Source organism: Sebastes fasciatus, chromosome 3, assembly GCF_043250625.1.
Source record: "Sebastes fasciatus isolate fSebFas1 chromosome 3, fSebFas1.pri, whole genome shotgun sequence".
NCBI classification, from domain to species: domain Eukaryota; kingdom Metazoa; phylum Chordata; class Actinopteri; order Perciformes; family Sebastidae; genus Sebastes; species Sebastes fasciatus.
The window spans coordinates 14,395,769-14,408,074 of record NC_133797.1 but is presented as its reverse complement, the minus strand read 5'-3'; the positions used below and the strand labels follow the sequence as shown (position 1 = coordinate 14,408,074).

The 12,306-nt window shown below is 40.8% G+C and overlaps 2 protein-coding genes across 2 annotated transcripts; both read left to right on the top strand.

The window, feature by feature from the left end:
- Nucleotides 1-2,101: 2,101 nt before the first annotated feature.
- On the top strand, nucleotides 2,102-8,349 carry LOC141765281 (nucleoredoxin-like protein 1). The gene is made up of 4 exons (XM_074631340.1): nucleotides 2,102-2,266; nucleotides 5,826-6,083; nucleotides 6,198-6,287; nucleotides 6,447-8,349. Exons 2-4 carry the CDS (start codon nucleotides 5,848-5,850, stop codon nucleotides 6,823-6,825), a joined length of 705 nt encoding a protein of 234 aa, XP_074487441.1. The 5' UTR covers nucleotides 2,102-2,266; nucleotides 5,826-5,847; the 3' UTR covers nucleotides 6,826-8,349.
- Nucleotides 8,350-8,666: 317 nt separating this feature from the next.
- nxnl1 (nucleoredoxin like 1) lies at nucleotides 8,667-11,344 on the top strand. Its single transcript, XM_074631339.1, has 4 exons — nucleotides 8,667-8,875; nucleotides 9,194-9,463; nucleotides 10,569-10,658; nucleotides 10,809-11,344. The coding sequence occupies exons 2-4, from the start codon at nucleotides 9,228-9,230 to the stop codon at nucleotides 11,152-11,154; spliced, it is 672 nt and encodes a 223-aa protein (XP_074487440.1). The 5' UTR covers nucleotides 8,667-8,875; nucleotides 9,194-9,227; the 3' UTR covers nucleotides 11,155-11,344.
- The last annotated feature ends 962 nt before the right edge of the window (nucleotides 11,345-12,306 follow it).

Sequence of the window (12,306 nt, the reverse complement as noted above, 5' to 3'; positions counted from 1 at the left end):
CAGTTGTCTGCTTGCAGGTTTCCATCAAGTTAATATAGTACAGGCTTTTAATTATGTAAACACTGTAGTAGTCATAGCAGAAACCCTACATATGCTATACATATAATAGACTGGGTTAATAGGTTATAAGAACATCAGGTGATGGGCAGTATTTTTCCGATGCTCTCTCTCTCTCTCTCTCTCTCTCTCTCTCAACAAACACCACGTAAGTTTATTGTTCTTTCTTTTAGAGGTGTTATTTAATTTTTTTAAAGATATTTAATAATAATTTTCGTTTTCTAAAGGTTAACAAATAACGAAACTGTTTATTTTGCTTTGTTTTATAATAATAAAAAAAAAACACTTTACTTATATTTATCATTCTGAAATACTTCAGGTGTTTTTCTCCATCAAGGCGCAGTTCAGCAACAAGGTGGTGAAAAGCTCCAAGTTGCCTGAGATGTCGGAACATCAGCATTTATAATGTAAATTGCTGTCCCGCCCCAGATGTAAATTAAGTCGTTTTCGATAAAAGCCGCAACCTGGAATGCTGTAGAACAGGAACCCGAAACCCCCTGGAAATGTTGTTTAAAACTGTGCCAGTCAAAGTGAAGAGGGATTGCTGTAGGCTCTCTCTTACTACTAATGTATTTATTTATTTTTTTGTATTAATATATAGCCCACAGAAATCCCTCTTCACTGTCAATGAAGAGGGATTATATATATATATATATATATATATATATATATATAGCCCATAGAAATCCCTCCTCATTGTCAGTGAAGAGGGATTTATATATATATATAAATCCCTCTTCACTGACAGAAAAGAGGGATTTATATGGGCTATATATTAATATTTATGTATGAATTTATTTGCTTGTTTTTAATAATATTTACAAATTACCACACAGTTCTTACCCTTTTTTGTCTTAAATAAATATAAATCACATTTATTATGAAGTTAAATGGCCATTAAAAGGCAAACTCTATGTAGAAAGAAAGGGCTGTCAGCAACAGCAAAAACACAGCTGACAGGTAGCTCCGGGACGCTCCCGAGACGTGGGTAACTCGTCTAGTGTGAACACCCTAGGTGGGCATGACGCAGCCACGACGTGACGCTGCCGTCACGCGAGCATGATGCGCGCTGTGTGGCCCCGGCGTTAGACCACAAATGAAAGTATTGGACACATTGAAATGTCGACCTGATGATAGCACAACATGAAAAGATCACCAGAGTTCATTACGCTTCATCCTGAGGAGAATATGAAGGTCTACTGTCCATCCAATCAAGATATTTCAGTCTTGCTAGAAGTGGTGGACCGGCATACATTAAAGCCATGTCACCTAATGTCATGGCTAAACAGCTTCAGCATGTGTTGTGTCTGGTTGCATACATGTCCACAGTATGTTCAGGTTTATTGTGTGTGTGCACCCAGGTGCAGTGGCACACGTCTGTGTGACTCAGACTAATCCTATTAGATCGCTCTCTCCCCCCATCTCTATATTTACCTCACCCCTCCCTGAGATTAACTCAGGTATTTTCTGCCAGTGCGTCTGCAGATCGATAGCCACTTTTCTACAGTAGGACCTGCTGGGGTTTACTCGAACCAGGCTCGACTTCAAGCTATCGACTTTCTCAGTTCATTCCCCTGAAGCTCGGCGTCCTGGCTGTCACATCACCTTGATAACAGGATGCAAAAGAATCATTATAATGCTCCGAGGGGCTAAATGAGTGACATCAGTAATTAGTGAGACTACGACTAGCACCGTTTGGCTGGAGCAGGTTAGGAGGATGCTAAAATAAAACACGTCTGTGTTCTTTGTCTCCTGTCTGTCTTTCTTTCCACCATTTAACCTGCAAGTCAGCCAATCCAATTTGTCTGTTTCTTCATCCTTCCTTTCCACCCTCCCTTCTTCTCTTTAAGTAATAAGATTGCTACTGTTGAGCTGGAGTTTTAGGGCACACACACACACATAAACACGCACACACACACACACACACACACACACAAACACACAGGAGTAACCTTTGCCCCAGAATTACAGCACTGCCACACCTCCAGCTACCTGTAATCTCCCTCAGTCGACCACTGAGTGCAGGGTAAGGAAACCACACAGAGAGAGAGAGGGGTGGAGAGGCAGTGAAAGGTGTCACCAACGTAACAAACTTCACAGGATTTAAAGGAAGAAAGAAAACAAATCAAAGAAAGAAAGAATGCAATGGCTTGAAAGAGAGGAGGAACCGGATATATTTCTTTCCTCGTAGGAGTCGAGGAGTTTCAAGGTGAGGTAAATTACTTGTATGCAGCTGACACAGCAGCACATACAAAGATTGATGGCCTATTGGATTCGTAACTAACGAAACAAGGCAGTGTCACATATCAGGTGTGATCGATCAGCTTCAAAAAGGGAACCGGATTATTGTGAAATAACTTTTCCAAATGCAGGATTTAAGGTCTGACCTTTCAAAGTCTTCCAGTAAATCCTCCTTTTTCTCGCAGGTAAGGTGCAATGCTGCTCAATTTCAAACATATTTCTCCCACATCAGCCTTGGAAGTTTTCGTCCAGAGTTGTAGTCTCAAATAGATCTGGCACAGCTCAGAGCCAGAGAGCCAAATCTAATTTGTGAGGTTATCGCTGTCAATTCACAGCCGGCAGTGACTGCAGCGACAGTGAAATACAGGCTGGCCGGGACAGATAAAGCACATTTCTGAGATGTTAGGCCTGAACTTTATTTCTATATATGAGATTTATTTCTTCTGTGTTTTTTTTTTTGTTCTGAGCCATAAGTCTTCTTTTGGAAAACACCATCCCATAAACGGCTGATTCATCCTGGCTGGGCTGTTGTGTTGTATTTAGATTACTTTTGTCTACAAAAACTATTGTAGCTTACAGACTGGATTTCTTTCAGTAGGTCGCAACATAAACATGAACATCAGTTGGTCAATGAGCAGCATCAGTTAAAGGGAACATCCACCCAAAATGTTACTTTTTTACGTTTTTCCTATTGCTACAGATAACTCAACCAATCAAACAATTAACTTTATTTCAACAGGTCAATTTAATCCACTCAGTATTAGTATTTAGTATGGGAGTCCTGGGTACCACATTTCAGTTTATATCTGAAAACCTATTGACTACTTTGTCCCTTTGCACAAATCTTGTCACCATAATAACTGGTAGTGCATGAGACAGATAATCTGAAAAAAGAAAAATCATGTGCCTCTGTGTCCTCCGGTGCTCCTAACGGCATCTGCAAGATTTCACAGACCAGAGGAAAACAACCAATCAGAGCAGAGCTGGAGCCTTGCCGTCTCTGAGCAGCTGTCAATCACTTGTAAACTCCGATCAAACGGTCAAACTAGGCAGCGCTGATTAATATGAATCAATATTCTGTTACGGTAATGCCTATTTTTCTATGCCTCAAAAATTTTCAGAAACATCTTGTTGGAGTTCACGACTGATTGACAGCTGCCTCCGTTGATTGAACAGCCAATAGGAACGTTCCCTCTCTGAAATGACCTGTGATTGGTCAAAGTCTCCCGTCACGGGCTAGATATTTTAACGCCTGAAAACAGGAGGTGCAGAAGTCTAGTTTTCACTCAGAACACTTGAATTACAATATGTTGAAAGCTTATTAGGGAATTTTGCCCAGTGATGCCAAAAATATTCTGACTATTGCCACTTTAAAAGGGAACATTCACCCAAAATGTTACCTTTTTTTTTAAATATAGAGGTGGTTACATTTCTGGGCCTTTTTTCACTAGGTTCAGTGTTTTTCCTAGTGCTACAGAAAACTCAACCAATCAAACAATTAACTTTATTTCACCAGGTTAATCTATTCAGTATTAGTACTTAGTAAGGGAAACAAACAAGAAGACAATTAACACATATTAAAATGAAATAAGAGTCTGCTGATCAAGTTTACTAGCATCCAGATTTCAGTTTATATCTGCAAACCTGTTGACTACTTTGTAGAAATATTGTCACCATAACAACTGGCCACATCCAGACCATTTAAGATAACATGAATTGAATAGATGTTTTCCCTCCATTTAAAGAAAAGGATCAACAACAGATTGTGGTATTAGTCACTCATTAATTGGACTCTTTACACTGCACTGATGTGTGGTAATCACAGATAGAGGTGGAACACTTTCATGTATTTTCATGGTCATGTTATATAAATCATAGTTGCTAATTGAGATGATTATGAAAGCTACTTTTGTTCTGCGTACCCATGAAGAGCTTCCTGTGCTGCACTGATAATGATGTGTTTCGTGTAAACGATAGTTTGTTTTGTGTGTAGGATAAACATAGGAGAAATATAAGCTATACAGTATATACCGTTGTATATGTATATATATATATATATATATATATATATATATATAGTTGTGGAGTTGTCTTTATTTGCGTCCAAACACCCACACAGTCCTGATGAAGCAGAGCTGTTGTATAATAAAACTCTTAATAAGTAACAGCTGTTGTTTTTTTTTCAAACTTTGAGTCATAAATATTTAATACCCAAATTTTGAAGCCAAGTTTTCAGGGGCTAATAGATCATAATGCAATGCAGCCACAACATGTGTTTTCTAGGGCTGTCAATCGATTCAAATATTTAATCGCGATTAATCGCAAATTAATCACACATTATTTATCTGTTCAAAATGTATCTTAAGGAGAGTATTTAATACTCTTATCAACATGGGAGTGGGCAAATATGCTTTCTTTATGCAAATCTATGTATATATCTATTATTGGAAATCAATTAACAACACAAAACAATGACAAATATTGTCCAGAAACCCTCACAGGTACTGCATGTAGCATAAAAATATGCTCAAATCATAACATAGCAAACTGCAGCCCAACAAGCAACAACAGCTGTCAGTGTGTCAGTGTGCTGACTTCACTAGGACTTGCCCCAAACTGCATGTGATTATCATAAAGTGGGCATGTCTGTAAAGGGGAGACTCATGGGTACCCAGAGAACCCATTTTCATTCACATATCTTGAGGTCAGAGGTCAAGGGACCCCTTTGAACATGGCCATGACCGTTTTTCCAAAATTTAGTGTAAGTTTGGTGCGTTATTTAGCCTCCTTCTCGACAAGCTAGTATAACATGGCTGATACAAATGGAATCCTTAGATTTTCTAATTTCATATGATGCCAGTTTCTTCACTCTATTAATTGTTAACGCGTTAAAACTAATTTGCGTTAACACGTAATCGCATTAACTTTAACAGCGCTAATGTTTTCACAATTTGGAAAAAAATAGAATTACCGCCTCGTGGTTCTATGTCTCCACCAACCAGTCAAGATGCAGTTTACATCCATGTCTTTCCAAAATGTCATCACTTCCTCATTTTATCCTATTAGACATTTGTGTGAAATTGTCATAATCAGCATATGAATTCTTGAGGACAAAAACATGTTTTGTGAGGTCACAGTGACCTTTGACCACCAAGATCTAATCAGTTCATCCTTGAGTCCAAGTGGACAAGAGATATTGCGTTCACGAGAATGGATTTGACGGACGTAGGCTACGGCAGCGCCATCCATTCTCTTTCTGCTACAGTACTGTTGCTACTTCTCTTCCCAGACATATATAGATCACAGCTGTATGCAACGACTTCACACTCCTTCTCTGTGGGATGTTGAAAGTCATTCTGGGAAATCACTAGTTTCTGTAAAGTTAAACTCCTGAGGCCTGATCTCTTAAGGATATCCAGCAGTGTAAAGTAGCAGGCAATGAACTGCACTAAGCATGATAAAGATCACACATGTATATTGTAGCACAAACATACAACTCTGTATTTCACCATCCCTTCTCCACAGAGGGCCTTTACCCTTCCTTTCATCATGGTGGACCTGTTCCTAAACCGAGTTCTGGTGGAGAACAACTGGGACCAGGACGAGCTCAACACTGAGCGAGAGATCGCCGGGATCCTCGAAAACCGCATCCTGATGTTGTTCTTTGCATCTGCGGAGTGTGACAAGTGCCAGGACTTCCTGCCTGTTCTCAATGACTTCTTCAAGAGACTCAAAGATCCAGCGTACATCGAATACCCCAAACTGCTCACACTCGTCTACGTCAGGTCTCTATCTTTCCTTCTCTTTATCTCTTTGATGCACACGTGTGATTGCATGAACTCACATTCACATTCTTATTTATCATTCATAACATTTCCATTTCCATCTCCTCTCTCCAGCTTGGACAAATCGGAAGCGCAGCAGGAGAGAGTCCTCAAAGAGCTGCACAAAAAGGTCCTGTTTTTGGCCTTTGAGGATCCTTACAGGAAGTGGGTGGAGAGAGAAAATATATGTTTTTGTAAATATTGTTGTATGTTTAACCGGTTTGAGTGTTTGTTTCTTAAGTCAAACTATGACATTTCATTACAACTGATTTGAATAGTGTGCATTGCTGTACCAGTGTGTGTGTTTTTTTTTCTGTCTGTCAGAGAGCTGCAGGCCATGTTTAAGGTGAAGGACGTACCAACGGTTGTGGTCCTTCGTCCTGACGGCTCCGTCCTCTCTCCGAACGCTGTGATAGACATCTGTCACCTCGGTTGCGACTGTTTCCGAGACTGGCAGGAATCAGCAGAGCTCGTCGAGAGGAGCTTCATGCTCAACGAGGAGTTCGACAACCTGAACATGCGAAGTGCCACTGACCCCGTGAGGAGACTCAAGTACAAGACAGAGGACGACAAGAGGAAAAAGAGATGGTGGAACTTATGGGGGAAGGACAAAGATAGGACTGAGGAGGAGGAGGAGGAGAAAGATGGAACGTGGGATATGAAGAGAAAGGAGGGAGATAAAGGAACATGGTGGAGAAGATGAAGAGAGAGGTTTAAAAAAACACACATATAAATACATGTTAAAGGCAGAGTCTTTTGTGTTGGTTGTCTTCAAGTCCAGCCTCCTAAATACTTAATCCTTTGTTACTGATACTGCAGCCTCTTTAAGAGACACTCTGCCTGCAATGACATGTGCAGTTGAATTTAAAAGAAGAGCTCCTCTGTTGTGTTGCCGGAGGTGTTGGCATGTAGAGGCATAACATAACTCACTGCACAGATCACACACAACTTTGAAAGGAATGAAATAAGATGGAGTTGCTCTATCTTAAAGGGAACATATCATGAAAAACGTGTGATTCAACAAGCCATTCAGATCTGGCTCCCCTTCTTATGTCACATGCAGGATCATTAGAATATATCCCCCCACAACTTGAGAACTACCTTTGCAAAGGTGCACCATATTTTTCTCGCTAGCCAATCAGAGCAGACTGGGCTTTTTCAGGAGGGGGGTCTTAAAGTGACAGGCGCTAAAACGGAGAGTTTCAGACAGAGGGTGAATACAGGACAGACAGTATGAGAAAAAGAATGTGTTTTTGAACATTAAAGCATGTAAACATGTTGTAAAATAACAAGTACAAACCTGAAAATGAGCATGATATGTCCCCTTTAAGTAATATGCTACTATTACTGTTGGTACTGTAACAATTGTAATGGAGACTTTATACTTAATTATTATTATGATTGTTATTATTAGCATTTCCAAAGTCCAGTCTTGTTACTTACAGTAACTAAGTATGATAAGTTAAAGATGCTCTATATCAGTGGTTCCCAACCTGGGGTCCGGGTCCCCCTCAGGGGGGACGTTAAACATCACAAGTGGTGCTCCAGGATTTGTCTGCTCTGGAGTTGTCGAAATTAGATTTGCTCATGTATAACTAAAATCCTAATAACACACTTAATGGATAATTTATACAACTATCTTTATATAAAACTATTTTAAAATATATATTTTTTTGCTACTTAGTAGCGAAATCTAATGAAATATTCTGCTTTAATCCATATTTGTTGGCATTTAGCCTTTCAAAAACAACATTTTCACTGAGTCAAAAAAAATCACATTTATTTAATGACAATAACAAAAACATTAGTCGTTACCAAAAAATAGGTTGCGAACCACTGCTCTATATGACATCCAGTGAATGATAATGTTGCTCTGTGTCTGCTGGATGTGTCCAAAAAAAAAAAAAGTTTGCTAACAGGTGGTGATAATATGTTATGTCTGTGTGTTTTTCAGCTTTCTGTGGAGTTTTTATGCCCCCAAGTGGCCAAAGGAAAAAACATTATTGCAGAGTTAGGGGTTAAAAATGTAGGCGCTGGCGCCTGCTGGTGATTAAAGATTGAAATCAATATGTTGTCAAGCACTGTGTATATGTTATTCATTTATAGCAGTGTTTTTGCCATGTTAATTATGGCATGTCTCTTGAGCTAATTTTTATTTTGTTATTATATATATTATATATATGTTGTTAAATATGAGTTGTATCTCCAAAAACAATAAAGTCTCTATTCTGCTAACACAAACTGTGTGTGTCTGTGCTGTGGCTTCATGGCCATATCATGCTGTTCCCTGCAGAGTGAATCAAACTATCCAACCACACCAACCAGATATTCCCTATGGTTCTGCTCTTCCATTAGTTACTGAATAATAAAGGTCTCACTGTGGCTCACTTCATTAAGGCCTTTTTATTTTTTTTCATTCTGTAATTTCTATGCTTTCCGGCTCAACCTCTGCCTTCACACACACCATCAAGGTGAGCACTTCGTGTCTCATGTCCCTCTGTCACCTTGTCTTTCAATCCCTCCCTCGCAGACAGACGAGGGGAGGTGGAGCGCAGACACACAAAGGAAGAGGGAGTGAGCAGCTACAGCCGTCAAGGTGAAGGAGACACAGGCTATGAGTGAACGTGATATAAACTGACAGGCTGGGAACTGATTCAAGCACGACACAGGAGCAGTTGAAAAGAAGAACTATGTTTTGAGAGCTGTTTTCTTTTTGGATTTGCGGCCTCAAGGGGAGATAATATTTGGGAGAGGTAAGCAACTGTGAGGATTATCCGATTTAACAGCAAGCAAGATGAGCTCACATGATTAATGGGACGGTTTGTAATTCTGACTGAGCGGAAACACACCGTCTAATTTAACCATCATACATGATTATCATGCAAGATAAACCTTTGCAAAACTTTTTTCAAATCTGTGTAGTGTTTGTTGGATGTTTGGCACTGATGCATGCATGTGCAAACCCTCACGTATCTGTTGATTTCCTTTAACTATGTTGTGCTTTTCTGATGATTTCCCTTTTAAACCAATGCACATATATTGTTTTTCATTACTCCCTGTCCCTTCCCAAGCCTCAGCACTCCTTCCTGTGACACTCACTCCATCATGGTGGACCTGTTTGTTGACCGGGTCCTGGTGAAGAACAACAAGGACCAGGATGAGCTCGACACAGAACGAGAGATTGTCGTGCGCCTGCAGAACCGCATCCTGATGCTCTTCTTTGCATCTGCTGAGTGTGAGAGCTGCCAGCAGTTTGCTCCCACGCTCACCGAATTCTACAAACGACTGACAGATGAATTTTATGTGGACCGCGCTGCTCAGCTGGTTCTCCTGTACATTAGGTACATCACACCCACACAGAGACACATATTAAACCTGCAGTAGGCATAATGTTTTTGGCATCATTAGGCAAAAATCCCATAAAAAACTTTCAGCATATTGTAATTCAAGTGTTCTGAGAAAACTAGACTTCTGCACCTCCTCATGGCTCTGTTTTCAGGCTTTAAAAAATCTAGCCCGTGACTGGAGACTTTGGCCAATCACAGGTCATTTCAGAGAGAGAGCGTTCCTATTAGCTGTTCATTCAACGGAGGCAGCTGTCAATCACTGGCAAACTCAGATCAGACGGTCAAACTAGGCAGCGCTGAGCAAATATGAATCAATATTCTGTTACTGTAATGCCTATTTAAAGTTTGCTCTGGCTGGTGGGCGGTGCTTGGTATTTCCTCAACTGATCTCAACAAGGTTGCCAGGTCACAAACTTTCTCATTTTACAGCTAAACAGTACACTACAAGATGTTTCTGAGAACATTTGAGGCGAGAAATAGGCATTACAGTATCAGAATATTGATTCATATTTGATCAGCGCTGCCTAGTTTGACCGTTTGATCGGAGCTTGCGAGTGTTTGACAGCTGCTCAGAGACGGCAGTTCGGCTCTGATTGGTTGTTTTCCTCCAGTCTGTGAAACGCAGAGGCACATGATTTCTTTCAGATTACCTGTCTCATGTACTACTGTCAGGATATAGTGACCGTTTTATAAACATATATATCATATAAATATCATATTTGCTCTAACCCACTGCAGCTTTAAGGTCTTGTTAAAACTTGCAATGGACCACATTTATTCCCAAAACTTAATGTAGTCAGCTGCTCAACCCCGTACCCAAACCTAAATCTAAACCTTTCTGTGTGCACATGTGCACATGTTTACATTACATGAGTATAATCATCACATTGTATCTCTTGGAAAGGATAAGGAAATATGATTTTCATAGCCCTTCTCTTTCTCGGTTATTGCCTAGTCGTGTAATCCTATTTTTTTTAGAACCAAATGTCCTCATAAGGTAGGAATACACATACAAACATTTGGATAGGTTTTCCGGACTTGGAGTCTATCCATCTATATCTCCCAGCAACGTGATCTTCCTTTTTCTTTCATCCGCCAGTTTGGACCAATCAGAGGAACAGCAAGAAAGCTTCCTCAAAGAGCTGCCCAAGCAGTGCCTGTTTCTGGCCTATGAGGACCCCTACAGGAGGTGTGTGGGCTTGGCCACTTAGTTGTGTGCACAACCTGCTGGTGGATGATTGGAATGTAAATATACCTGGCTGTTTAAATCCATTAGCTGTTTGCCCAACGTGTGTGCCAGTGTAAGTGTGTGTGTGTGTGTGTGTGTGTGTGTCCACAGGGAGCTGGAGGCCGTGTTTAATGTGGAGGAGCTGCCCACGGTGGTGGTGCTGCGTCCCGACTGCTCCATCCTCGTCCCCAACGCGGTGGAGGAGATACTGTGCCTTGGATCACGCTGCTATCGCAACTGGCAGGAAGCGGCGGAGCTTATCGACAGGAGCTTCCTGATCAGTGAGGACTTTGAGGGGAAGTCCATGCGCAGCTTGACTGACCCTGTGAGAAGACTGAAGTACAAGGTGGAGGATGAGGAGAAGAAGAAAAAGAAGAAGAAAAAGAACAGAGGGTGGGGTGGAGGTGGAGGTGGAGGGGAAGATGCGGAGGTGGATGGGGGAGGGTCATCGTGGTGATGGAGACCAAGAATAAGACTGTGGGTTTCCCCAAATGTTGCCACTAAAAAGCTTTGTCACAAGGTTTTCTACTGATGTAACACACAAACAAATCCCTTTTCCCAGCTCAGTGTGCAAACATATCTCCCGTATAAGAGGGTGTGGATATGCCAGCAACAACAAATAAAAAGCAATGTAAAACTACTGCTAACCAACGCTGACCTCAGCTCAGAATTGTCTGTCTTTAATGTCTCTGAAAGCTGCCAAGTATACAGTCAAGCCAAGGCTAACGGTCTGAGCCAAGTCTTACCATTATGGCTTGTTTTATTACACCCAGGAGATCAGTCCAACCAACCCCCCATTTTCAACGACACAGCTCTCTGTAATGCAATGCAATTTTTTTTTTTTTTCAACATGATAATTTGTACCATCCAATCAAAACACATCATGCATAATCTGAAATCAATGAATTATTCAGGCACCATTAAAATAATTTTGTTAGTGACTGTTGTGCTTGGAGTGTTTATGAAGTCGGGCTCCACTTTGCGGGCCGCACAAGAAGCAATCAGACCTATTCAACGGCAGTCAAGTGAAATTATAGAGAAAGCGGCTTTTTTCTCTCTACATAATCAGTGATCTCCTTTGACATGACTCATCCTCTTTAAGGACCGCCTTTCGCACGCTTCCACGTGCACATGTAAACTGCATTAATGATGCTTTTAACTGATCAGTCAGAGTCTAGATTGAGGAAGACTGGAGATTATCTTCCATTCTCTGAGTGGCCTGAGCCTCCTTCACTATATGCTGCCATTACTCCTGAAGTGCTTCTTTTCTGTTGTTGAGGCATTGCAGGAGCGATGAGAGTGATGGTGGGAGCAGATAAACATGATGATGAAACCAGGATGTCTTCAGGTGTCATCAAGGTGTGATTGGTTGATTGGTAGCTTTGACGTGCTTTATAGATGGTGGCGACATGGTGATTTATTTTAAACCTGCAGTGGGCAGAATGTTTTTGGCATCAGTGGGCAAAAATTCCATAATAACCTTTCAGCATATTGTAATTCAATTGTTTTGATAGATACCTAGACTCATGCACCTCCTCATGGCTCTGTTTTCTAGAAAATCTAGCCCGTGACAGGAGGCTTTGGCCAATCACAAGTCATTTCAGAGAGA